At 38.6% G+C, this 27,782-nt stretch overlaps 1 protein-coding gene across 5 annotated transcripts in view; it reads left to right on the top strand.

The window, feature by feature from the left end:
• Positions 1–27,782, top strand: part of ADAMTSL1 (ADAMTS like 1) — a 174,854-nt gene that overhangs the window by 99,844 nt on the left and 47,228 nt on the right. For all 5 annotated transcript variants that reach the window (XM_064402840.1, XM_064402841.1, XM_064402843.1 and 2 more), the window contains 4 exons: positions 44–345; positions 4,945–5,074; positions 20,814–21,024; positions 26,614–26,793. In XM_064402840.1, coding sequence (XP_064258910.1) covers positions 44–345; positions 4,945–5,074; positions 20,814–21,024; positions 26,614–26,793 — 823 coding nt within the window. The remainder of the gene's footprint in view (positions 1–43; positions 346–4,944; positions 5,075–20,813; positions 21,025–26,613; positions 26,794–27,782) is intronic.

Consider the following 27,782-nt stretch of genomic DNA (forward strand, 5'->3'; position numbering starts at 1 on the left):
GCAATTTGTGGGCATAACTTGCCTTGCTCTTTTCCTCTCACAGGTTTATTCCTGAGGCTTGGTCCACCTGCAGTGTCACCTGTGGAGTAGGCAGCCAGATGCGGCTTGTGAAATGCCAAGTGCTCCTCTCTTTCTCTCAGTCAGTGGCTGATCTGCCCATCGATGAATGTGAAGGTCCCAAACCTGTGTCTCAGAGAGCCTGTTACAGCGGTCCCTGCAGTGGGGAGGCAACGGAATACACCCCAGAGGAGACTCAGCTTCTGTATGGCAGCTTGCAGGAGTTTGATGAGCTCTATGACTGGGAATATGAAGGCTTTACAGAGTGCTCAGAGTCCTGCGGAGGAGGTAGGTGCAAAATGTTTCTCTGCTGGATTTGCTTTCCTTCTTCAAGTGTGTGCTTGGCACTTAATACCTATAGACATGCTGCTTTGCTATGGCTAGTGAGAATCATTTAGGAAGGAAATAAAATTTTAAGATTGTTAAGTCCAAACATATTTGAAAATGCAAAATAAGAAATGCAAAAAATCCTATGTGCACAACATATTTTAACCCAGGACTTCCAGATCTGTTCTCAGACTGTCACTAAAGAGTGCTCAGTTTATCACATGTTTCTGTTTCCTTTATCAGCTGATCACCCAAAGGCGATCACCAAAAAAAGCTAAATGTTAAAGGGTCTGGTGGTAGATGCTAACAATCACATATCATTTTTAGTTCTTATCTCTTGGTTTGATCTGTGCAAGCAAAAGCATGTGGAAGTAAATTGTCCTCCCATAGTAGATGAAATAAATAAGTGATATTTTAAAGGCTCAGCCATTCCCTATCTCTTATCAATGAGGGACACCAGCTCCAACCCCAGTGCAAAAAAACTTCTGTCAAAATGGCACTAATTATGTCTGAAACAAGCAGGCTTGGAAATTGTAGTTTGTCAAAGTAAATCAAATTCTCAGGTTGCACATGCTATAGACCATTAACACACATTTCCAATATCCTTTTTTTCCTCATCATTTTATCTAACTAGTTCTGAGAAATATGTCCAGTCCAGTATTTTTTTAATTAAACCTAGATTTTTCCTGCTCTTGTCTTTTTACTTTACAACTTTCAGGTGATTTAAGAAAGGATTACTATAGAAAAATGCAAAATATATACTGTAGAACTGAAAACAACTCAGCATTTTATGAGTTAATAATATGTACAGATTCACAGATAATCAGTTATAGTCTTGAAAACCACAATTAGTAGAAAATAGTGCAAAGGTTTTCTGTGCTTGTTTTTGGCTTGCTAATGGTAGTCAATATTTAGAGCAGTTCATAGCTGTCAGACCACTGAAACTTTTGCTTTCTTTCCTACACACACAAAAAAAAAAAAAAAAAAAAAAAAAGAGACACTAGCATATGCTAAGTGCTGAGAAACACTGATGTTGCAAGAGTATATGTCATGTGTTGGTGTTACTGGTGTGCAGTAACAATTAATCACACTTTTACTGTGACTACCAAAACCTCAACAGTTCCTAGAAATATCCTCTTGAAATGAAGTAATTTCTTAGAATATAGAGCTCATGCTAGTGTTTTTCAAATGTAACTCACAGAACTGATTTGTAGGAGACATTTTTCTTTATAAAGTTAATCTCTTTCAATTGTCAGCAAAAAGTTTTAACTAAGATTTCTTTTTGTCTGACATCAACTCCAAACTTTCCAGATTAGCCGATGCTAAGTCAGATATTTTTGTAGCTATAGGTGCAAGACTGGTCAAACTAATTTTATTGGTTTTAGAGTCCTGGGAGAAGAAACTGGATAGATGCAGAAGTAACCTTTCACCTCCCAGAAGCAGCAACCAGAAGGAATTATTTAGTCATATAGTCTGCTGCTGGTGGCTTCATTTCCCAGAGCTGTCATCAAATATCATGTAACAATTATTCTATCCTGGTAGATATAAACATAGAAATTCTCATTTGATGGTGTTTTGAAAGTGAACTTAGACTGCCTAGATCCCACCATTCTTCATTTTTATACTGTGATTTCCTATCAAGAACTGATTTCTTTTTTTTTTTTTCAAAAGAAAGCAATTTTAAAGCAGACAGCTTTTGTTCTAATCATATTGTGCAATAAATAATATTTTGAATTCAATCACTTGGCAAATGAACTCCCTGAAATTCATACACCTTTTTAAATTATCTCTGTGCTGTGGAACTTCTGATTTATGATCAAAAGTTTTTATATTTTCTAAATGTTCAATTAGCCATCCTAATTTAAAGGTTATAAGCATTTGCACATTGACCTATCAAAAATAGAGGGACAGTTGTTGTCATTATGCTGAGACACACTATAGTGAAATTCAAGAGGAAGCTGAAGAAAGTAATTCTGATCGCATTTTTTTCTATGGAGCAAGCCAGATTTTGTTTCTCTCTCTCCTTTTTTTTTTTTGTTTGTTTTTATTAATTTCTTTGTTTTTTAGGGATTTTTTGGTTTGTTTCAGGAGTTTTTTTGTTTGGTTTGTTTGGTTTTTTTTCTGGCACAAGCTATTAAAGCCAAAAATTGTCAATAAACATTCTAGCAACCATATTCAGACAGGAACCTTTTTCTTTGATATCTACACTCTCAGGCAAGATTACTGGATCTGTCAAAGATAAAAAGAAATTTTAATAGACAGACTAGAATGCCTGTAGTATGGATAAGAATTACTGGAATTGCAATCAAGATGACTTAGGTGAGAGAAATAAGCATGAGGAATGAATTTACTGTGAAGTTTAGGGCTGGTTGGATACTGAAAACTGAAGAACAGTAGTATCAGAGCTTAGCTATATGAATTATATAACACAAAAACCATCAGCATGACAAATGGAGAAAAGGTTGAATTCAAGACCTCATAGTCATCACTTTTCAGTATTCAACATTGAAACAGACAGTGGAAAATGTTGAATTGATAACAATTGTTCAGGAGCTCATTGATGACACTCTTCAGAAAGGAAAAACTGAAGCTGTGGAAGGACATTCAGTTTACAAAATTTTATATGAGAAGACATACAGAAGGTGAGTGAGCTGTATGCCTAGCAAACAGAAACATGTCAACCAGCATGTGGCAGGAATCTGTGGTTTCTTTCCACAGAGTCTGGAAAAATACTTTCATGGTTTCCATACCTCTGGATTAGCAGCGCTTCTTTCCTGGCTTCATCAAATTGGTCTTGATATCAGGCCTAAACAGATGTTCCATGCAAAATAGAGACCAGTAGTTTGAACACAGTGCCATTTCCCATTAGGTAAAGAATCACCTCTGTTCTTCAGCCAGGAGCATTCCATTCTGGAGTAAAAGCACATACCTGTGCTTGCTGCATACAATATGATTACAAGCTCAACAGAAAAATGAGTGAGCTAGAAAAATAATGAACAGGGCAGTGAACATCTTGTTCCCATATATATAAGTTTTGTAAGTTTCTTTTCCTAGATATAAATCAATGTCATTAGTTCTGTCTTTTTACTAGGCTACCTTTTTACAATATTGTTTAAAGTCTTTTGAGAGATGACTGAGATGATTGAGTAAAATTGAAAATGTGGGGCCACCTTGTAAAGAAGGAAATTGCCAACAGGACTGGCTGACTCCAGGGACTTTAGTAATTTTGATGTTGGTATACATGTCCAAAACTGTCAAATTTTCTTTCTTGTTTTTGGATACGGGAGACACACTGCATAGTCTTGTGTCATGGCCGTGGCCTAATAGGCTCACACACATAACAGCCAAAAAAATGGGGGCCCCAGCCTATACAGAGATTAAGGAGAATGAATTTGTGAATAATGTCAGGAATACAAGGACTGTGATCAGCTATATAGCACTTTGATCCTCTTGAAGGATATGAAATAATTTTTTGCCTAATGACACGTGATCTGGCATTAGAAACACCAGAATATATTGTTAACTCTGTGATAGTTTTTGGAGGTCTTTAAGGTCTTACAGCACTTTGTTTTGGTTTGGGTTTCTTTCCCTTCACATTAGCATCTTAAAAAATCCATTAGATGTTTTGGAAAAATGGTGATTTTGAAACTGTAATGTAATTGCTGGGAGTTCAGCTAATATTTTCTTAACTCAGGTCTCAGGAATTAATGTAAAAATCATACTTTAATTGTATTTGAACCACTGTGGATTAGATTCTCAGGAAGTTCAGGCCAATTATTATCCTCAGATGCTCTCAGACCCCTTTTATCCATGGGAAAATATATCCTTTCTCATCCATTCCTCTTCCCTGTGGCATGTAATGTTGCAGTCCCTGTTGTTCTAGCTTTCTAACCTTGTGAACCAAAAAGCCTGTGATGCCCCTAATCACAGAAAAAGTGAGAGTAACTGGTATGCCATAGGCTACACAGGGATTTTGGCTGTAACAAGGAATTTCTGAGTTAAACTATAATAACCAAATCTTCCAGTTCCTCTTAGTCCCAATAGCTGCTGTTCTTTCCCAGGTCTCTCTATCCCATTCTTTCCCAGCTCTCAGATATACTCTGCAGGTTTGCATCTTTAGTTGGGGTACAGGCCCATGGATGCAGAAGAGTAAACTGAGAAGAGCTGAATTGTCTGACCACATTTTACTTTGTTTTTGCAAGTCATACTGTTGGTTAAAGTATACCACATGAAAGCTATGGCCATCTTCACACCTTAGCCTGCTTGGCCTGAAAAATAAAATGCCTCAAGGAAAAAAAATGAGAGCACTGGGCAATTTTCTGTCCAGGGAGGTGAGCAGTGAATGAATCCATGGACTTTTCACAGCAGCACTGAGAAACCTTTCAGTGAGACTGAAAGCAATGACAAGTGTGCAGCTGGGGCTGCAGCCCCAGAGCTGCCAGCCTGAGGCTGGGTGTCACCACGTTCTGCAGCCTTGCTGGTCCTGTTGGGCCCACCCCTGACCTGGGCTGCCCCTGCAGGTACGGAGAGCTGGTTGTGACCATTATTTGTTGTGTGCAGGTGTCCAGGAGGCTGTGGTGACCTGTCTGAACAAGCAAACTAGGGAAATTGCAGACGAAACACTGTGTGTTAGCAGCCGTCGCCCTCCACAGCTGCTGAAGTCCTGTAGCCTGGACCCTTGCCCCCCAAGGTAGGCATAATTTTAAGTGACCCCAAACTGTATTGCCTTTCAGTCTGGAGAAACACTGCCTCAGGCATGGTTTTCTTAGGCTACAGGGACTTACACTGTCTTCCTGCCACAATCATATTGACCAGGAAGTACAAAGCAGCAGTAAGACCAAAGGGCAAACTTCAGACTGTTTGCCTCTTCCTGTCCTTCAAGTAAACAGTTTATGGATTGGCTTAACTTTACTCAGAGTTTTGTGAATTTTTGAGACCTCTCCAACCTCTCCTCTCAGAAAAAGTTTTGCAGAACCTGCTTGTCCCTGGCCTCAGGCAGTTTCCACAATCATGACCCTAAAACAGCAGATCTTTCTCTGCAGAGATTCACATCTGCACCCTCGACAACGGAAAATAGCTGTTATGACATTCTTATGGTTTATTTAAATAGGGCCTGTCAAGACTATAAGATGTACTGTATACATATTGTCTTGTTTCCCAGCTGTACACAGGTGCATTTGCTCCACTGTGACACTGCAGCAGATTTTCAATACATTGATGTATAACTTTGGACTATTTAAAACACTCAGCACTGTCCAGGTGGTAGACATACCTTAGAACATTTATTGATAGGTGTATGTATGATTTACAAGACAACAGGCTATAGAGAGGTATGTTGTTATGAATAATAGTAGATTTGAGATACACAGAGAAGGTTCACATGAAAAATCAAAGATGGCCAGCATGAAATAACAATAAGGACATAAATAACAGTTTGGTTAGTAATCAGGATTTTGAATTTGTGACAAGCAGACACAAATAGATTTAAATTTATTTACCAAAGCTTTACAAGTATTGCTTATGATGATACTGCAACCCTAACTTTATTTAAATTGTCTTAATTGCTGGAAATAACACAGAAATTTTATATAAATGTTTGAAAATTAATTTGTAGGTGGAACTCTTGTGGTAATTCATAGGAAGAAGCATCAGTGCTGTTTCAAGTACATGGTAGAAGATTGATCAACCACCAATTCTGACATGAAAAATAAGTACTCTGTAGTTAAGGAAAAACAAAACACACTCCTATTGGCCAGTACTTATGTGACTTTTATATACAAAAGTAATCTGAGTAATTGAATGAATACTCCTGGAATTAATCTGCATGATTATCCATAGCTGTGGTAACCTTGCTACCAGAATGGAGCTGCTTTAAAGCAGCCATAGGTATGCATTTCCCTCCATGAATTACAAGAGGATTATTCTGTAGGTGGGAATCAGCTTGTGAAGCAAAGGTGAAAGGGGATTCCTGCAGAGGGGGAAGATTAAGCAGCTTTAATCCACCCCTGGGGCTGCAACGGAGAAGAGGGGAAATCACTCTCTCCCCTGTATATACAACTTCTCTTCTGAAGCCCCCTCAGTCCGGAGGAAATTGCCTGTCTGCAGGCCCAGGATGAAGAACAGCACATGTTCTGCAAAACTGTTCCTCTGGTCAGAGCATGTAGGCCTGCAGACTGCAGGCAGCATGGCTAATGGAAAGAGAGGCAACAAAGCAAGTTGATGTGTCTCCAGGCAGGCTGTGATGGGATAATTACCTTATTTCCTTCATGTTTCTGAAGTGCTACACCTAGCAATGTCACTGTGTTAAATACAATGGTATATTAATGGGTATATTAATGAGAGAAAGTATAAAAACTTTTGCTTTATAATCATTATTTACTCTAACACTTTTTTTAAAGGAATAATAAAGGATTATTTATTTAAATGAAGATTTTCTCCTTGTTTAAATCATAAAATACTTCAGAATTCTAATTCAAGAAATTGTAATCCAGGAGTATGATGAAAATTTAGGCTAAAATCATGTCCTTAGGTATGCTGATGAAGGCATTTCTACCCACTGACAAGTCCAAAAATTATAATACACTGTGGCTGTGAACTTAGACCTCTCCTACAGGAGTTTCCAAAATCTGTGAACCATTGATACTTCCCAGAGCTCTTGCTGATGACTTATAGAGAGAACTGGCTGGTCTCGTAGTGTTGGCTCTGTTTTCCAGCTGCTTAAGTGCATTAACAGAAGCTAAAATTATAAAAACCACTTTCCTAAAATATTCTTGTACAAGTGACTGCTGGAGTATGCAGTTGTTGTGGGTAGAGGAGGCATTCCACTGAAAAGGCAACTGAAATGGTGATGAATGTCTAGGTAGGCAAGGAAATACTGTCCACAGCATGAAGAAAAAGCTGAGTAGCCTTGCCCAAGAGAATAAACATTCTCTCCTTATATATTTAGAGAAATTATTCCAGTGACACTTCTTGAACCTAAGCAGCCCAGCATGCTTAGAATGTAATGATTATGTCTAAAATCTAGTACAGTTAAAGATCTTGCTTAGCTGTAGAGGGAGAACATTTAAATGTTAGAACTTCAAAGCTTAATACTGCTTCTGCTACAGGCATTTTTGGTTACATGTAAGGCTACTCTATAGCCTCTCAAAGAGCTAGTCATGTAAGATGTAAACAATTGTTTTAGCTGTTTTACTATATATAGACAAAACCACTGAACTACAGAATCTCATCAGCCTTTCTGGAGGGTCAGAAAGCATGGACCTCAAGAAAGATACTGTAGAAGGAGTAGATGAAGAGTAATTTCATTCTGGTTTTGATCTTTTTTACTTTTGGACACTTTAGAAGAATGATTCTAAAAGGATCTGCACAGTAACTGGGTTACTGTTCATTTTGGTCCTTACTGAAAATAGATGTGTATAGATTAGAAAACTTCCTTACTCACTTAATACTTGAAATTAACCTATAGTGTCATCCTTTTCAATCTGTAATTGCCCTGGTCTGTCTTGGAACAGAATATGGTAAAAGGTAGAATATACTGGCAATATACTTCACATTTATGAAAACACTGAGAGATGATGGTGCGTGTACAGCAGCTGAGAATGCTTTGAAGTTTTCTTTGGAATTCTGGCTTAATATCTTAGCACATTACTATTCTGAGTACATGGAAGAGAGACAAAAACTAAACCACAGAAATCTGTCTTCAGATACTCACAGCTGTATGGAGTCAGAAAAATCCCATACTTACAATTCTTACAGAAGAAAGATTAAGAATCAGGAAAAGCTGCACAGAAAAAAAAATTGGAAGATTTCCTCCGTATTCAAATCCCAACTGAGTCTCCTGGGGTTTCAGATTTTGTTGAGATTTTTTTGCTTATTGCTTCAAGAACAATAGCAGAAAAAGAGTCCAGACCCTCTTCTCCTGGAAAGCAGTGCAAAAAAATTTACCATTTTGAACTGAATTAAAAAAATGGGAAACACTGCAGAGCTGATTGCTAAGTCGGGAGCTAATAACTGACTTCCAGCACAATAGCTACAGAGTAAAATTTATTGTCATTAACTTAGTTTAATATTTCTAGAAGAAGGATGTACTAGGAGAGCCAGCATGCTTTCTCCAGGAAAGAGAGGAATGAAGACTATGACAATTTTAATTCAGTCATTCAGTTACTTAATTTGTGTCAGTCAAACTGTACCACTTGAAGAATTACATAGCAATAATTGAGCAGATCACAGTATTCCAGAAGTAGACTCAGAATAGCTGTTCAGTGTCTAGAGAAGTTTCTTTTGTAAGTGAAAAAAAAACCAAAAGAGATCACTCAGTTTTGCTAATTGCTATGTTAGTATTCTAAACTACAAAAAAAAAAAAAAAAAAAAAAAATAGAAGAACCCTGTTTCAATGTTAGCTTGGCTGTTTTCAGCAACAAAATTACTCACATCCAAAATGTGTCTTTTCCTCAGCCTCCACAGCCTGAATTACAGAGGCAGTCATCATCTAATCAGATATAATTGCTCTTGTTTATAAGAGCAACAGCATGAGCACCTCATGGTGAGCCAACAAGCTCACTCAAACGAGTGAAAGAGAATGTTGTAACACTGTTATTAATTATAACTGCTCAATAATTTGGTCAATGCGTGTTGAAAAGTTTTGGTAAACATGTATGGAGTAGTGAAGAGAGAATCAAAGCAATGAAAACCAGATGGCTGAAAATGGAGAAAATTACAGGCAATTTTTACAGCTTTGTTCATGAATATTTTCACAACTGAACTTTTATTTCTGTGCAACAAAGAACAGCTGAATTCCACAAAATGAAGAGCAGAAAAAAAAATGAAGAAGAAAAAGCAGATGGTTCTAGGAATAGCACAAAATTTTATCCCAGCACTCTCCCTTTACCACTTCAACCCTCTGTTGGTTTGCAAGAAAAGACAGGAAACCATCTGAGTAGCTCTGATATGTAACCAAAAGGGCAAACCATGCCTGAGTTAGCCTAGGCTCTACCTCATTACCTGATTTTTTTTTCTCTTTTCTTCTCTGTTAGCTTGATTTATGTTTGTGTGATGAATCACCTGTTCTTATTTTAATGTTTATTTGCTAAATGTGGTATTGTCATCTGTTTTGCTCTGTTTCCCAGCTGAAGTTAAACTACAAAGGATTAAAAAAATCAACATGTTTTTCAAAACATTAGATTGGTGATAGGCCAGACTTAGTGTAAGGCATGCTCCCATCAACAATTTGAAATTAATTCAATATGGGTGAAAGGGACAGAGCTTTCTCTAATCTATTAAAGGTGACCTATGTGTGGAAGGGTGTCAATACAGATGTGTTTTGCATTGGTGGGGGGAAATGTTAAAGCATCTCTATCTAGTTCATTAAAAAGGTTAAAAGGTCTGCAAGTCATTATATCTACAGATATTGCACTATAGCCTCACTGGAAGGGGATAGCAGTTCTTGTTATTATCAAAAACTACCAGTTCTTGCATTTTTGGGGGGTTTTTTTCAGAGTTGTGAGTTAGAATTAGCATTAATGAGGCAAAGATTATATTACTGTGTCTTTGTGACACAGACAGGTTTTCAAATCCTCACAAACAAGTGACGTATTTTTTAAATGTGATGCATTTAGGTCTGTTTTTAGCTGAAGCACACTGAGAATGGCTTTGAGAGCCTCTTAAGATGTGGCCCACAGAGCCTCCTGAGATCACAGACCACAGCTTGGACTGTGGTGGAAGAGGTTGGAAATCAGACATTAGAATGAATATACTGTCACACAGAACAGATTCACCCTTCTTTGATGCCTTCAGTTTGAGAAACATCTTAGACTTGGTGAGAGAAGCCATGGACTTGGTGAGGGAATCACAAGGTCCTTTATTCCCTAGCTTTACAATGCTAAACACAAACCTATATAGGGACATCTAAACAAGCTGCCCTCCCTAGGTGGCTCTGTTATGCTCTTACCTGCATTACCTGCATGACTACCCCCGTACAACCCTGGCCTTAAAACATAGTAATCTGTGACCTAAAACATGTCTCTTCTCTTCCCTTTTCTATAACATAATCTGCCGCTTTGCAGCCTTTCCGGCTCTCAAGAGATTGCCCAAGATGTGTCTGGCAGCCTGCCCTTCCCCTTACTCTCTGGTTGTTCTCTCTGGCTCCTCAGTGTCCTTTACTCAGCTGCAGTTACAGTGAAGTCCCCAAGGAGACTCTTTTCAACCACGTGTGTCCCACTGAAATGTGAAGCAAAGCAACTTGCAAGTTGGACCTCTGGAGCCTCCATCACACCCTGCCTCCAGCTCTTCTAGTTAAAAATTCCAGAGGTCTTCCCCCATTTTGCTTTTAAAAATGATGCTTCCTTCATTAGATGGGATTACATCAAGAGACATTTTCCTTCATTTCAGCTTCCATTCCCATCAGACTACTATCTCCATAAAATATTAGAGTGCAATTACAAATTTTTTTTAGTAGCTTCTACCATATATCCTTCTTACTTTGAATGACAAATCACACTTCTTTATCAGAACACTGTATACTTAGATAGATTATTTTCCTCTACACAGATCTCCAGTTCACTAATTTCTCCAAGTTAGTACACCATTGTGTCAAAACAATTTTATCATGCCCTAACACAGTTTTGTTATAGCTTCATTTGTGATGAGTATTAGATTTAACTCATGCTAGGGACTTTTTGAGTTTCTCTACAGAGCAGACTTACTCTTCTTTTTCTTCCTGCACAGTCAATTTTCTAGGTTTCATCACCTTAATACAGTCCATTTCTTCTAACCTTTCTCTTCACTTATGCTAGAATTTAGAATCCACTGACACTTGATATCTTTCAGTATTTTGAACAAATACGATTTTATTCCAGTGTTTCATATGTTAGCTTCCGCTCCTCATTTTTTTTCTCTAAATTTTTTCTCAGTCTTCTTGAGTATTAATTTACTGCTTCAGCAGCAGGATTTCATTCCCCAGAAGCTTTCCCAACAGCAGCAAAAAAAACCCATGTCTTTTCTTTTGTGCCAAATATGAACTCAAACATTTTGTAGCATAATGAGCAGAATTAACTTTTTTACTTCAGCATTAACGTATGAAACAAGCTACAAGATCTGATAAATTGTCGATTTTACAATCTTCACTTCCTTTAAAAGGGGGTGAACTGAACAGCACCATTATATCTTCCACTTACAGTATTGCTGAAGAAATTTGTAAGAGTCTGAGGATTACCCAAGACTTTCAAACCAATAAACCTTTATGGATGAAAAGATAAGCAAAAAAAAAATTAAAATATGACCCTATTTCTTGAAAATGTATTGCATAGTTCTGTAACATTGTTACTCGTCAGAAAGAGTCACTCATTAAATAAATTGAGAAACTGTCCTCACTTCCATTGAGTTTGGGGTGAATTAAGTACCTATTAAAGGAATCAGACTGATGAAATTATGAATTCTCTATCTGCCAAGAGGTCTGTTACTCTCCAGAAGCATATAAAGACCTATTTGTGCCCATCTTCAATGTGCAATTACCCATTAGAATTGTGACTGCGCTGATGTATTGTATATTCTAACCAGCTGTTAGTAGTTCATTCCAGCTTTAGGAGACACTTGGAGCACTCATACAGAGTTCTATGCATCTAATTACAGATTTGCAATTAGGATGGATCCACAGTTTTGTAACTGTATTTTATGGAGGTCTGTTTGTTTGTTTGTTTAATTGTAATGCTTACATTGTTCAGGTCTGAACAGATTTTCAGGTTCATAAGACAAGTACATTTCCCTTCCTATGAGGAAGCAAACTGTATTGTCCTAAGTCACTATCTTCTGCAAGATCTAAGAAGCCAGTTTCTCACTCAGGAAAATTTGGAGAAGTGCATTAAGTTGTCATTCTGTAGTATGTAGATTCAGCACAAAAATCTATGTAAACACAGCAATTAGGAGGAGATATGACATGTTTTAATGCCTTTAAATTTGCCTATGTACATCATAACTTTTATGATACCATCACTTTGAATAGATTTTTTCCTTCCATTGAGTCAGAATCACTTAATACTTCCATGAATCTGACTACTTTAACATGGTTGGTTTTGATGGTCTGTGTGTATAACATGAGTTGAGAGCCTCCCCACTCTAAGTGAGGAGCACCTGAATGTTTTGGTCTCTAAATGTCAATGTGAAAAAAAAAAATCTTTTAATAGGGAACAGTGAGTGAACTACAAAATATATTATTGGTCACAGTTTCAGGATCTCTAACTATAAAGTAAAAAAGGAATAGAATCATAGAATGGTTTGGAAAGGATCTTAAAGATCATGTATTTCTAACACCCCTGCCATGAGCAGGGACATCTCCACTAGACCAAGTTCCTCAGAGTCCCATCCAACCTGGTCTTGAACACCTGCAGGGATTGTGCTTCCACAGTTTCTCCAGGAAAGCTGTGCCAGTATCTCACCACTCTCACAGTGAAGACTTCATTCCTAATATGTAATCTAAATCTACTCTCAGTTTGAAGCCATTCACCCTTGTCCTGTCAGTATATGCTCTTGTAAGCAGTCTGTCTCCATCTTTCTTCTAGGCTCCCTTCATGTACTTGGAAGGCCATAATTAGGTCACTCCAAAGCCCTCTCTTATCCTCTCTGAATAATCCCAACCCTCTCAGCCTTTCCTCACAGCAGAATTTTTGCATCCCTCCAATCATCTTCATGGCCTTCTCTGGACATACTCCAATAGGTCCATGTCCGTCCTGTGCTGGATGCAGCCCTGCAGGTGGGCTCTCAGCAGAGCAGAGGGGCAGAATCCCCTCCCTGGCCTTGCTGCCCATGCTGCTTTGGATGCAGCCCAGGATGTGTTTGGCTTTCTGGGCTGGGAGTGCCCATGGCTGGGTCATTTCCAGCCTCCTTGGGGGTGCCCCCAGCACCCCCAAATCCTTCTCAGCAGGGCTGCTCTCCATCTGTTCATTCACCAGCCTGTGTTGACACCAGGGGTTGCCCTGACCCTGCATGAGATTCCCATGGACCCATATTTTGATCTTTTCCAGATTTTTCGTTGTAAATATAAAAATATAAATATAAAATAAAAATATAAAAATCAGCATAAAATACTGGTTTTGGATACACCCTTGGAACAAAATTCTTGTACTGCCTTTTTTGCACTATATTGCCAGAAGGACATTGAAGGGAGCTCAAAACAGAACATGAAATGTAAGCAGACATTGTGAGTTTTCTGAGTTCAATTACAATACCATATAGTTATATAGATACATTCTTAAGTTCTTTCTCCTACTAAAAGAAAACTAGAGGAACACTGTGTATGCCTCAGTTTGAGAGACAGTCTGTTTGTATCTTCTTCCTTGGTTAAATAGTTCAGGAATAGTTCATCCTGTTGAAAATATTATCCCTGTAATGCTGCCAGCCAGGTCAGCAAGAAGCTCATGTTATCTTCTGTTTTTGTGGCAATACTGCTCATAAAACTTGGATTTCCTAGAGAATTACTGAAACCCAGTCACTGTTATCTGAACACTCTCTTATTCATGAAAATACTTGCTTTGTCCATTCAATCCAGTGACATCTTTACTTCTTTCCTGTCCTTATCATTTCAGGAAAGGCTTCTTTTGATTTAGGGAGAGTCCCCTTAGTCTGTAGAACAAAATCACATGGTTCATGAATATTGATCTTACAATTTGGGAAGTCAGGCTTTTTGTATATTATTTCTGTGCTGCCTACATCCATATGTAATTTTTTTAATGTTTTGTTTCTGAAGGAATTTCAGATTAAAAATCATCAGTTAACTGCACATCTTTCTCACCTGCGGAGCTTCTTCTTTGTTTGCCTTCTGGTGTGTGTAAGCTTGCTGTAACCTCAGGAATAGCTGGGGTTTTTAATATTTTCCTTATATTGTAAAGGTATGCCTAAAGGTTGACTTGTGACATTATCCTGCATGGAAAGCACCAGTGTGGAAAGAGCTAGGGAGCTTTCAGCATAAAGCAGCTCTGTCATGGGCAGCAAGGTGTTAAACTGTCTGTTGTGATTTAAGCCCAGATGGCAGCTCAGCACCACAAAGTTTTGCACTCACCCCCTCACACCTCAGGGGAATGGGAAAGAGAATCAAAACTAAAACTTGTAGGTTGGGAGAGTAAGATTTTAATAAAGGAAACATAAATAATATATAATAATTACAGTAGATCATGAAAATGAGAATGATAACGAGAATGATAACAAGAGAGGAAGAAAAGGAAGAACAAGAGGGGCACAATACTATTGCTCACCTTCTGACAAATGCTCAGCCCAATCTCTACACCCCAAACAGCCCCCCTTCCAGGTAACTTCTCCAGTTTATATATCAGGCATGACATCCTGCAGTGTCCAATATCCATTTGGCCACTTTGGGTCACCTGTCCTGGCTATGCTCCTTCACAGTTTTTTTTATTGATCCTCATCATTGGCAGATTACAAGACTTTAAAAAAGTCCTTAACTTAGTGTACACAGTACTTAGCAGCAAATAAAATATCAGTGTGTTATCAACATTATTCTCATACTGAATCCAACCAACTACAGTGAAGGAATTAATTCTTCCTGAGCAGAAACCAGGATATTTTTTCCTTTGTTTCTTTGTGAAAGAATCGTGTAGACTGACCTGCAAAATTTATTTTATAAGTTAGTGGTTCTTGTGTTTCTGCATTGCTTGAATGTAGGTTTAGGGCAATGTACATAAAGCTCAAACTCACCCTGGTGTAGTTCCCAGTGTGTTTCCTCCACAGACTCATTCAGCTTCTGCCATCTTCTGTTACGAGTTCTACTTGTGCAATTTGTGTTCTATTCCTCAAAACTCCCAATATTATTTCTTAACCAGCTTTCCACCTTTACACTGATTTACTTTTTTTCCTTACCTGTTAACTGCTTCATTCTTGAAAGACTTACCAAGGATCTATTTTCATTGTATCTCACATAATAAATGAAACAACATCCTTGTTACAAGTTGCTGCTTTAAGCATAAGCCAAATCTGAACTGGTATTCATTTATCTTTTCAAACCTAACCTGGTCTGTGTAGCTATATTGAAGCCTGCAATTGCTATCAATTTATTATCTCAATGCTGAAGTTACTAACCAGAATAAAAGTCTTGTGTGAGGCACTTTTCAGTACACAGTATGTCTGCTAATTCCTCAAGCAAGTTCCCTGCCAAATCAGTTCACTTACCTGAAGCTGTCTTTTCATGTTCCTGTGTGGTTCGTGCAATCTGTATCTGCAAAAGTCCCCTGGAAGACCCACTGCACAACCTCCCACTGTTCAAAATGTTGACATTGGAACCCAAACTCTCTTTTCTGTCCTGCCTGGATAGTTGATGTTCTGTACCTCTGACTCAAGGGACAGTAAGACTTTTTTAAAGTGCAGAACCTTATAAATATTGTTTGAAGTATGTCATAAGGTTCCTCTAGCAATCAGAATTGTCAGCTATAGAGTTGCTGAATATTCCTTTTACCCTCTGACTTTTGAGTTACTTCTCTATGTTCCTCTGTTTGGCTCTGTTGTATAAATACTGGCTCTCCGCCACAATCAGCTGTAATGAGCTGCAATGTTAATTGATATCAGTAAGTTTACAGAGTGCAGGCCACTTCTGTCAGAGCACTTTCACTGAGCCTTTGATCTGCTTATGTGTGTTGTCTGCATATCTTTAATGGACTTCCTTCACTTCAAGGAAGACACTTTTTGAAGAAACACCTCATTCTCCCTTGAGCACAACCTTACCCTGAAACCTTTCCTGCCTGTTCAGTTTCCTTGTCACAGTGGAGACACTGTGCAATGGATATTGTACAATGGATTTTGTGAGCCTGGGACTGAGCAACTCTAAGGATGAATTGTTTTATCTTGTTTTGCTGGTGATGATTTAAAAGTACTTTCATTGTATTTTCATTTTTTTATATTTTAATAAGAATTGATTTTTTTCAGAGCTTAGTTAAATCTCACTTTTCTTCTGAAGTATGTGTATATTGTATGTGTATTTGTAATGCTTGGTCTACTACAAATTGAAACACAGCAGTAGGGAAATCCCTTCCTAGAGAAATCAGTTCTGTGTTTGAACACTAGGGTTGAGATCTTTGCTCTCATACTTCATTTCAAATGAGCATTTGGATTTTACTGTGAGTGATTTAACATCTGGATGAAAGATAACTTGTAGTTAAAGTCTTGGTTTTGTGCCACCTTCTTTGAGACTTCTTTGATTATAAATTGGGAGTTCTCATCTCAGACCTGTAGCTTCGCTGCAAGAAACTATGCCACACAAATGGTATGGATGGTATATTTTCCTGCTGTGCAGAGACTAAGATCACATTCTGACACAGTATTTAAGATGTGATACTGAGCATATTTACTCAATCAAAGATATATCTCTTAAATGAGCCTCAAGAAAGTCTTTCTCACCTGAAGCAGGAATCTTCACCACAAACACTGTTCCAGGTTCATTAGGGGAAAGGAAGGGAGGAGATATTTGGCTATGAGCAGACTTCTCTGTCTCCATGGCCAAATGGAGAAGGCACAGGTTGTCAGAGGACAGGAGAAAGCCAGTATTGATATAATATGTGATTTACTTAGCCTGTTGTATGCACATATACACAGCTGCCTCACAGCCCTTGTGCACTGAGGAATGTCTTTATGCAGGCAGGTGTCAGATGATAAGTCAGATGCTTCCTTTCTCCACACTGATGAAGGTTTATTTTAGAAATAAGAAGAGCTCTTTTGTATAATTTTCATATGGTTTAACCACGTAAAAATGGCAATAATTTCATTTTTTTAACTACTTTGGGAGGTCTTTGTCTAGAAAACCTTTACTTTTCCTGTGCAATGTTCAATTGTCTTGGCACTGGTAGAAGAGACTCTACCAGCATTAGCACGTCAGCACCAGCTACCAGCATGTCAGCATTAAACCACATCCCTAGATAATTTTCTTATAACACCTAACACCTTAGAATGATTTGGGGTTTACCGTATATGTTGTGCATGTGGGAACTAATCCAAAGTTGTCACCTACATAGAGCTTTGGCTCAAGACTACAAGTTCTACCTACATCGTTTATTTTTTCCAGACTGATTATGGGGGTTGAGAGAGTGTTTTGTTCCGAAGGCTTGCAGCCCTGCTGGGGCAAAAACTAATTCTAGCATCTTGTCTTGCCATGAGTAGCTGCTTACTATCCAGTGCCACTTTAAGATCTCTCTAGCTAGCAGAAGTATTGTGTGATCTCCAGTTCTTGTGTCAGTGAGAGGGACATTTCAAAACTGAGGTAACAGTGCACTATTGTCCCTGTTGTTGTTCATGAGGCAATAATGCCTTGAGGCTCCTGTCAAGCTGAGACTCCCATTGTGCCAGCTAGTAGAGAAAAACAGAATAAGATAACATCTCTGCTGTAAGGTTACTACCTAAGCAGGAAGCATGGACAAAGCACAGGTAGGGAAAAATACCACGCAAAAGTATTTTGTGAATTTTGAAGTTGAGACACAGGTGGGAGAATGGTATGATCCAGCCCAGCACTTTACAATTCCCTTTGGACTTAGAGGGAATATACCCATACTCACAGGGTAACCCATGTTTCAGCAGTTCTGGTGTCATTCAGCAAAGAGCCAGGAACAAGTTCCTGCTCTCTTGATCCTCCAGTTCTTCACCTGAGCTGCTGGGGTATAATATGATATTGATACCTTTTATTCCTATTGAAAAAAAGAAGGAAAGTTTCTTTCTAATTAAAAATTAGATGTTTAGACCTTTACAGGTTTACATGTTCATGCCATGTGTTGGAATTTTTCAAAGAGCCTTAAGCTGATAACAAATGCCCAAGTTTAATTCAAAGTCCACAGGAAAGATTTTTGTTAACTATGTCAAGATCATTTCCCTATTACAAATGGCATAGTTAAACTGCTTTGTGAGGGAATCTCTAGCACTTTTAGATTTACATTAATAGTATAATAATCATCCTGTAGTAGTAACTACAAAGTATTGAGCCTTTTTTGGCCATGGAGCTTCAAAGTTTTTCCCTTTCTTTTATTCAGGGGAGCTGTGAGTAAGTAATTCATGTATGTCATCTATGACTTCAGTTATTTGCACATCCGTACTCCACTTTACATGTCTGTTTTACTCTACATTATTTACTTGCCATCTGTAAAGCCCATAAAAATCACTTGGGACCATGAAAGTACAAGAGTAAGAAGTATCTGACTTCACAGTTCGTGAGCTCCTCAAAAGAAACTCCTCTTTAATGCAGCTGGAAAGAATTGTGAAAAAAACAATGTTAGTTGTGGGAAGGGTAACAGATGCAACCTGCAACATTCAGAAATTTCAAATGCTGGAAAAACAAATCCTTTCTCTTTATGGAAACACAGCATTTCTTTCTGGAAGAAGAAACAGACACCCTCTTTTGACCAAGCCAAGATGTCCAAAGGGTTTATGTGGCTTCTTAGCCACTGAGATGGGAATTGCCAACAGAAACATTTTGCACTTACACCAATAACAAACAAAATATTGCTGGAAGCAACAGCTACTGCCAGCACTTGAAAAAAAAAATTCTGGCAACTAACCATGTATCAAAATAGATTCTAAAGAAAGAAAATGCCTTCTTTTCACCACCTACTCAAATGTCTTATTTTAGATTGTGCCAAAACTGAAGGGTAGATGATATTTCCATTAATTCTGACAATTTCATGGGAAAATCTGGGAAGACCTCTTCCCCCAGTTCATTCATATGGAGAACATATTCCAGCTTAGCTTAACTGGCTGCCGTATGTCACTCCTTTTCCACTTATAAACAGCTCCCAGTACATATGTACAGATTAGTGTCCTTCAGTGTATTATGGCCTGGAAAGTGACCACGGGAACTTCTGACTCAGTACGCAAAATGCATTTATTATTAGAAAGGGTTAAACAGATTGTTGTCATTGCTACTAAAATCTACTAACAGCAAGAATATTGTCTAAAAGCAAACTAGAGCATGATTAGTGCTTACAGTCAGGCCCAGGATGCCTACTTTTATAAAATCAGAGATTGTCACCAGCAGATGGAGCACAGTAGGGGAGCAATGTGCCTTTGGTCCATCAGGATATCATCTAGGGAGGAAAAAAATTTTTTACCTGCTAGCTGCTTAAATATGTTAAGGGTGTTACTTGAAAGGGAGGAAACATGCTCAAAAATAAAATTATAAAATAAAATTAGCTTAGAATTGTTCAGTGATTGTAGGGTAGCACAATCTTAAATGGTTATTTGAGTACTGTGTTTGCTAACATAGTATGTTTTATATGCACCGAGCTATTGCCATTGGCTGCAGATCTCAGAACATCAGAGTGGGTTTTTTTCTGCTTCTTCCACAAAATCAGCTTCATTCTGCTGTCGTTCATAACTTTTCTTCATTATCTGCCTCCATCCTGTTTGGAGCCTGAGGGTATCTTCCTTCATAATCACGCTGTTTAAGCTTCTGCCTGGATTTGCTTTCTTCAAAGATGGGCTTTCTGAGCATTCCTTTTCCTGAATTTTTAATTTATTCTCTCAGCAATCAGTTTCAATAATGTCATGCTGGAAATGAAGCTACTCTTCAGATTTAGAAAACATGGCACTATCTGGCTTTCATGATTTCATTTTTGATATGGTATTATATCCAGGTCAGCATTGAGTTTTGCGTGAATTTGCTGGGGAGGCTATTTTCTTGTATTTTCCTTCTGAATATAGGACTGATTTTTTTGTGTATACATTTCTACATATCTCTGAAGTGCTTTCGAGCTAAGACATGAGTGAAAGGCCTACTATTTTAAGGAATTTTCTGTGTTTAGCAGACAGAATTAGAGGTCATACAGTTCAAATAGGAGAAATCTTGTTTTAAGGTGATGAATGCTAAATACAGTTATCAACAATCCTGTTGATGCAGGATTTACATAGCTAGTTCAACGACTTACTTCAGTGGCAGGTGTTCATCCAGGGGTTAAAGATGATCCCCTGCTTTCCCACTGCATCTCTCAAAGCTTTAGTACCTCTTATCTCAATAGCCTAGAAAAGTCAGTCAGGAATACCAAAGAAATTTGTGCTCAGCATTTCAGTTTACATTCTTTTAATTAAACTTCTGTTAATATCTTCCTTTTTTTTGTTTAAGATAGGGGGAGAAAACCAGTTAATTAAATCTACTCTATTTTGAAATACATTGTCCATGCTCCTATAGACAAAAAAAAATCCTACTGTCGGCCACAAAACATTTCCTGTGGTATTGCAGGAATCCCAGAGACTTGTAGTCCAAGAACTTCTGACAAAGAGATGAAAATGCAGAACTGCAAACATTCATCTTAGCCGCATTCTCCAGCTACCAGAGTGACATTGATCAGAGAAGGAAAACTCCTGTTCATTTACTGTATCTTCATCTGTCATTATAATAAGAGAAAAATTAAGGTCAATTTTTTCTGTGCTTAAGATTTTCTCTGCTGACCCCTTCACAGATGGGAGATTGGGAATTGGAGCACTTGCAGTCTTACCTGTGGGGTTGGTTTGCAGACACGAGATGTCTTCTGTTCCCATCTACTATCAAGAGAGACCAATGAGACTGTGATTTTGGCAGATGAATTGTGCTCCAAACCCAAGCCATCCCTCGTGCAAGCCTGTAATCGCTTTGACTGCCCACCCTCCTGGTACCCTACAGAATGGCAAGAGGTAAGAATTTATGTGTGACCTCATTTTATGTCTGCTTAAAGTCCTCATTGCACACATTTCAGGGGTCAGAGGGCTGGAGCACCTCTCCTGTGAAGACAGGCTGGTCAGCTGCAGTAGAGAGGGCTCCAGGGAGAGCATAGAGCAGCCTTGCAGTTTACCAAGTGTGCCCTCAAGAAAGCTGAAGAGGGACTTCTGACAAGAACATCTAGCGATGCGGCAAAGAGTAATGGATTTTAACTGAAAGAGGGTAGCTTTGGTTTAGATATTAGGAAAAAATGGTTTGGTGTGAGGGTAGTGAGGCACTGAAGCAGGTTTCTCGGAGGAGATGGTGGATGCCCCATTCCTGAATGTGTTCGAGGCCAGGCTGGATGTAGCTTTGAGCAGCCTGATCTAATGGAAGCTGTCCCTGCCTAGTGGGGGACAGAGGGGGGATGGGGTGGGGTGGAACTAGAAGAACTTTTAGGTTCTTTCCAACACAAACCTTGCTATGATTCTATGGTTTTGCTTTAGCCCATCAACAGGAATCATTAATCACTCTGACATGCCATTAAAAAACTGCAAAGTGTGCATTTTTTGCTCTTAAAAAACACATCAATGTTTCCAGAAGTAAATAATGACTGTAGCTATTTCTAATGCAAAGTTATTGGAAAATCTTAACAGCTGGCTATAGATTTCAAACAAAAATATCTGGAATATATTGGTCAGCTGCAGTGACTGGACTTGGGTAAGCTATGTCTAGGTTTCTAGGAATACTAAACTAGAAGGATTAAGGATAAAAGAGTATTTAAAGCATTTTGAGTATTTAATATATTCTCAAATAATAATTTTGTTTAGCACAAGATACATTCCTCATGCTTCAGGTTAAGAAATGTGCGTTAAACATTTCCCTTTGGGAGATGGATATTTTATTACACTAATTATAAAAATTCCTGTCTACACAATGGGTCTGTACAAGGCTTTCCATCTTTAGAAATCACCCTGAAATGATTTAATTTGCTGAAGTCTGGTTACAAATTAAAATAATTCTGTAATTCAAAAGACTTAAAGATGTTTCTTTAAATGGTTGTAATATTACAGTTTTAGTAATACCATTGCAGGAAGAAAGGATCATGCACTGTTGTCAAGACTAAAGAAAAAATTTGCTGAGTGGTGTAGGTATAAGCAAAACACCTGGTTAAATCTTCATTTTTGGTTTGTGCAAGTTTTAATTCTATCCCATGTGAAAACTATTAGCATTTTATATATGCATTCAGTGTCTGTATATAAAATCTGGTCTTCACTTAATAGCCAGGGAGATATTAATGTACTCACCTGATGAACTGTTTAGTCCATGAAGCTGGGAGAGCTTTGGGTTTGGGCAACCAATCCAGTAAAAAATATCTATTCCAGTCTGGTAGTCTGTCAAAGCTAGGTAATGAGCCTATGGCTTTAGTCCTCTGTTTAAAACAATTCAGGGATATTTCATGCTTTAATCTCTGCTGATACTCACACACATGTATATACTTAGCTGTACTTTCAAAAATTTCTGAACTATAGGTGTAATAGATGCTATATTTACAAATAGCAAATAGTATTCTACTAGTTCATAACATAATAACAGAAGTCAAGCATTTTAAAATTAGGATATGCTAGAAGGAGCACCTATGCTTGTCAAAGTCCCACAATTGGCCACAGTCCTTACAGAAAGCAATTTTCCATAAGTATATGTGAACAATCAGAAGAGATAGATGTTATAGTATGTGAAAAAAAAATATTTTCTGCTAACAGTGACAATTAGCTATAGGCCACACTAGAAAGATACCAAATTGTTTCTGCTAGAGCTATGTCCAAACAAAATTTTTCAAGATTGTAATATCTTCCTCAACAGTTTAAACATGCATACTGTCACCTGTCTAAAGTAATTTTTCCAGCTGTTCAAGGGCTGTCAAGTGCTGTCTCTTTGAAAGGTTTAGCAGATCTTAGTGAGGAGGAAGCTTGATTAAGTATAAAAGCTTTAACAACTACGTTAATAAGAAATTAAAACAAATTGTTCACAGGTTCACACTTGTGGTAGCTGGTATCTTCTATGGGCCAAGAGAGAACCTGTGCTGTGATTCATTGCTTCAGTTCAGCAAAGGTCATGTGGTAGCTCTTCTGCCTTACTTCCATAGACTTTTGAGACTGGGCACTGAATATTTACTGTGCTTACCTTTCCCTGGAGGAAAACAGCACAAAAATTGTGCTTCTCTACCTGCTGTCTTCTGCTTTTGTTCAGATGAGTACTGTGCCAGAAAAAAAAAACTCTAATCCATCAAAATCAATTTGCATTCTCTCATTTCTTAAAGTGTGTCTCTGTTCCTTCTTTGCAACACCATCATCTTTACAGATATTTCCACCCTGCAGGAAAGCCAGACCTTGCAAGCTCAGTCTCATGCAGGTTTCCCATCTGAAAAACCTGCACCATAAGGCTTGTGTATTACACTTAGGGATTATTATAGCTGTTAGCTTCTGAGATGTGGAAAGAAAACAATTGGAGTGGCTGAGACAACTTCTGGAGGTGACCCCCAGTCATGAAAGCAAAACTGCTGTACATCGCTCCAGCAGAAGAAAACCTGAAGAAGGATTTCTTTCCTTGCTTTAAGGGACCCATAACACCTCCCATCTCCCCAGCCTCCTCAGAGAATTCCCCACACACAGGGAGATGAAGGGCCCATCAGGAAGGTGCCTTCCTCACCCTAGGGAAGGTACCTTAAAGCTTCACCAGGATGAAAGTGTAAAATCTGTTCTCCACACAGCCTGATTTCAATACATTTCTTTGGCCTCATCAGCGGAGTTTGTGGTGCTTTTCAGAACACTCACTCACACTGGTTTAATGCAAACATACCAAAAAAAAAAAAAAAAAACCAAAAAACAAAAAAATACACACACAAAAAAAACCCACACCAAAAAAAAAAGAAAAAAAAACCCACAAAACCCCCAAACAAACAAACAAAAAAAAAAACAAAAAAAACCCAAACACAATTACCAGTGATTTCTTTTCTAAGCCTTGTCTGTTTGTAAGGAGGGATTGTCTGTAGATTAACACACAATAATTATTAGTGTTGTAACATTAAAAACAATTTTTAAAACATCTCTTTACATATTCCAGACTATTTATTTTTAAATATTTCTGTGTCTTAATTAAATGCATTAGAATCTTTATAATTTTCAGTGAAGCACTTCTTGAGCAGAGTTTAAGTTTTCATTTTACAAGGTCCTATAAATATTTTTTCTGCATACCTGGAATGGAAGACATCCATTAGTAAATCTTCATCCACCTTTGTTTTAATTCTGAATAAGTGCTATAGTTTCAGTCCCAACATTCTTTATGTGATCTTGGGTGCTGTCTTTGCTTCAATGTGAATTAGAACAATGACTTTAAAACAAAGTCAGCATGGGAAAATTGGTAGTATTTTCTTATATTTTCCTTTCTATTTCCAATCCATACCATAAAATATCTCTTCTAAATCTCCAAGTGTCAGGCCTTAAAAGAAACTGAGAGACCTTATGAGAAAAAAAAAATTTACTACTTTTGCAGGTGCTTTATCCTACTGTGGAATCTTAGCAGAGAATTAATTTTTTACAGTAAGGAAAATCCTGTATTGTGGTACAGGATTGTATTGTGTTCTCTTGAACAGAGAGCAGTGCAAAATTAAACCACGTGGGAGACCATGGAAAGGGACCTGGGAGTCGTGGTTGATGGCAAGTTGAACATGGGTCAGCAGTGCCCTGGCAGCCAGGAGGGCCAGCCCTGTCCTGGGTGGCACCAGGCCCAGCATTGCCAGCATTGCCAGCCAGGCAAGGGAGGGGATTGTCCTGCTCTGCTCTGAGCTGGGGCAGCCTCACCTCGAGTGCTGGGGGCTGGTTTGGGTGAAGGGCCTTGAGGGGAAGTTGTGTGAGCAGTGGCTGAGGTCACCTGGTCTGTTCAGCCTGGAAGACACTGAGGGGAGCCCTCATTGCAGTCTACAGTTTCCTTGTGAGTGGGGAAGGAGGGGCAGGCACTGATCTTTTCTCTGCGGTGACCAGTGACAGGATCTGAGGGAATGGCCTGAAGCTGTGCAAGGGGAGGTTTAGGTTGGGTATTCAGAAAAGGTTCTTCACCCAGAGGGTGGCTGGGCACTGGAACAACTCCCCAGGGCAGTGGTCACAGCCCCAGCCTGACAGAGTTCAAGAAGTGTTTGGACAATGCTGTCAGGCACATGGTGTGACTCTTGGGAATGTCTCGTACAGGGACAACACTATGTAAGTGAATAAAGTCCAAGAAGCAAGAAAATATATATTTTGTCTTAGAGTTGGAAGGGCAAAGAAACTTCCTGAGATTTACTGAATGACATACTTTGTGATATTTGTAGTGAGGAAACCATTTGTTATCTTGTATATGATAAAAGTCTGTAGGCAATATTGGAATAATACGTTTAATCATATTTTTCTTCCTCCTCAGGAGTGAATTTTCCTCAAATGAGAGGCTGATAGACATTTTCTTCTTTTGAAAACTAATGTTTTTCTTGCTTTTTTTTTTTGGGGAAGCCTTTGAGCTTTGTAACATTCAAAATAAGTAAGACAAAAGCTAATTTTACACATTAAAAGAAACCGAATATAAAAATTTCTTTCTGCACTTCCTTTCTGTCTTTCAAAGAAAATGTTTATCCTAAATATTCAGGCTAGCATTAAAGTTCATGCAGCTCTTTATCTCAGAGACAAAGGCCTTTCATGACTGCAAGATTTTTTAAAACACTCCCTTTTTAACTGCTTAAGTATACTTTTTAATGCTTCTCCATATTATTGTCTGTTTCTCTTGAATAATTGCCATGTCACAAGTTATAAGCAACTCCTGGTCATGTCAATGTAATGCAAGCTCCTGCTTTCCTTTGCTAGATGAAAGGTGAAAAGGAGTTGAGCTGGCTGAACTGATCAGAACTGGGAGCCTGTTACCAGCCTCAGAAAAAGGATCCTCAGGAAAAAGGGCTGAGCAACTTATATTTTAAAAAATATTCAGGAAATCTAGTAAATTTGTTTACTCAAAAATTCCTGCCCTGATTGAGTAGAAAAATGGATGTAGAGAGGGATATTTACATAAAAGACAGAGGGGAGATGTTCTCTGGATATTAATAATCTCAATTTACTTATCTACTGCTGGACAAAACTTTTCCACTCTTTCTGACACCATTAGTGTCAGAGCTCAGACACAGATGTTACTATTTAGATTCTCCACATCACATGAAATTGTCTCATTTTCCAGGTGGAGAGGACAAATTTCCCACCTCCCAGACTTCCCATACTGCAATGCTGACCCACTGTTTCCATGTCTTTTGAAAGAACACCTTAAAACAGAACACTTCAGAAATACTGAAACAGTTTTTCTAAATATTAGCAAACTAACCTGCTTCCCCTTTCCAAAATAATTTTGACATTTTTAAAAGCAGTCTACTTTGAGATCTCTGAAATTTTTGTTTTATGTTTTCTATTTGGTCAGGACCAAGTGTTGATTTCTACCCTAATTCACAAGTAATTTTTGCAGCAAGTGGGGTGGTATGGGTGTGGTGTGAGGCAGCTGTCTCTCTTTTCTCACAGTGCTCACAGACCTGTGGTGGTGGTGTCCAGAAGCGAGATACACTTTGTAAGCAGCGCCTGGCCGATGGAAGCTTGCTAGAGCTGCCAGAAACCTTCTGCTCCATGCCAAGGACAATTACACAACAAGCCTGCAAAAATGAGGATTGTCCCAATGAGTGGCTTCTCTCTGAGTGGACACAGGTATACTATTTGTTTGTATGAGTATTGTACAGATCTTGGAGATTAAATTCCTTAGCCATTTGGGATAGAGAACCCAAATAAGGTCAGACTCCACAAAGCATGTTATGCCCAGTTTTGTCCTGTAATCTGTCCTTATCATCCTGATTGGGGATGTTATCACTAGCTCCATGTTCCTCTGTGGTGTGCCCTTCCACAGATGTGCTTTAGCCATCTGACCAAACCTTTTAAGACCCTTCTGGTGTTAACACAAGTCATGCTCCAAACAGTAAATCCCTGCCTCTGTCCCTGCCCATGCTTATTATTTCATCCAAGGCATCAATGAAGAGTAATCTTTATTACCCTAGGCTACATGCTCTTTGTTGCCAAAACCTAGCTGTTCTGATCTCTATGGTCTTTTCCTCTTGGGGCCACTCCAACTCTTTCCTATGACGAAGAAAATAGAAAAGAAGCGGTAGGAAGGGAGCAAGAGAGGAAGGAAGGAGAAGGGGAAGGGGAAGGGGAAGGGGAAGGGGAAGGGGAAGGGGAAGGGGAAGGGGAAGGGGAAGGGGAAGGGGAAGGGGAAGGGGAAGGGGAAGGGGGAAGGGAAAGGGAAAGGGAAAGGGAAAGGGAAAGGGAAAGGGAAAGGGAAAGGGAAAGGGAAAGGGAAAGGGAAAGGGAAAGGGAAAGGGAAAGGGAAAGGGAAAGGGAAAGGGAAAGGGAAAGGGAAAGGGAGAGATATTATAATAATATAATTTTACTTTATAAGGTCAAAGCAAAGGCAAAGGTTCATGGCAGTAAGCATGAAAATTATTCCACATCTTGCAGTTTCTGCCACCACTCTTCCAGTCCTCTTTCATGGAAGGTAGTGGAAATTGTCTTGTGGAAGTTGTAAAAGAAATGCCAGTCACCCTACGGAGCTGTCCCACCTGTGCCCTTTTTATTGGGGATCTGTCTGGGAATTTTTCTGAAATTAGTGTATGTTTTCATCAAGTCTTCCACCAGGAGACAAA

The sequence above is a fragment of the Passer domesticus genome, chromosome Z, assembly GCF_036417665.1.
Source record: "Passer domesticus isolate bPasDom1 chromosome Z, bPasDom1.hap1, whole genome shotgun sequence".
Classification (NCBI taxonomy): domain Eukaryota; kingdom Metazoa; phylum Chordata; class Aves; order Passeriformes; family Passeridae; genus Passer; species Passer domesticus.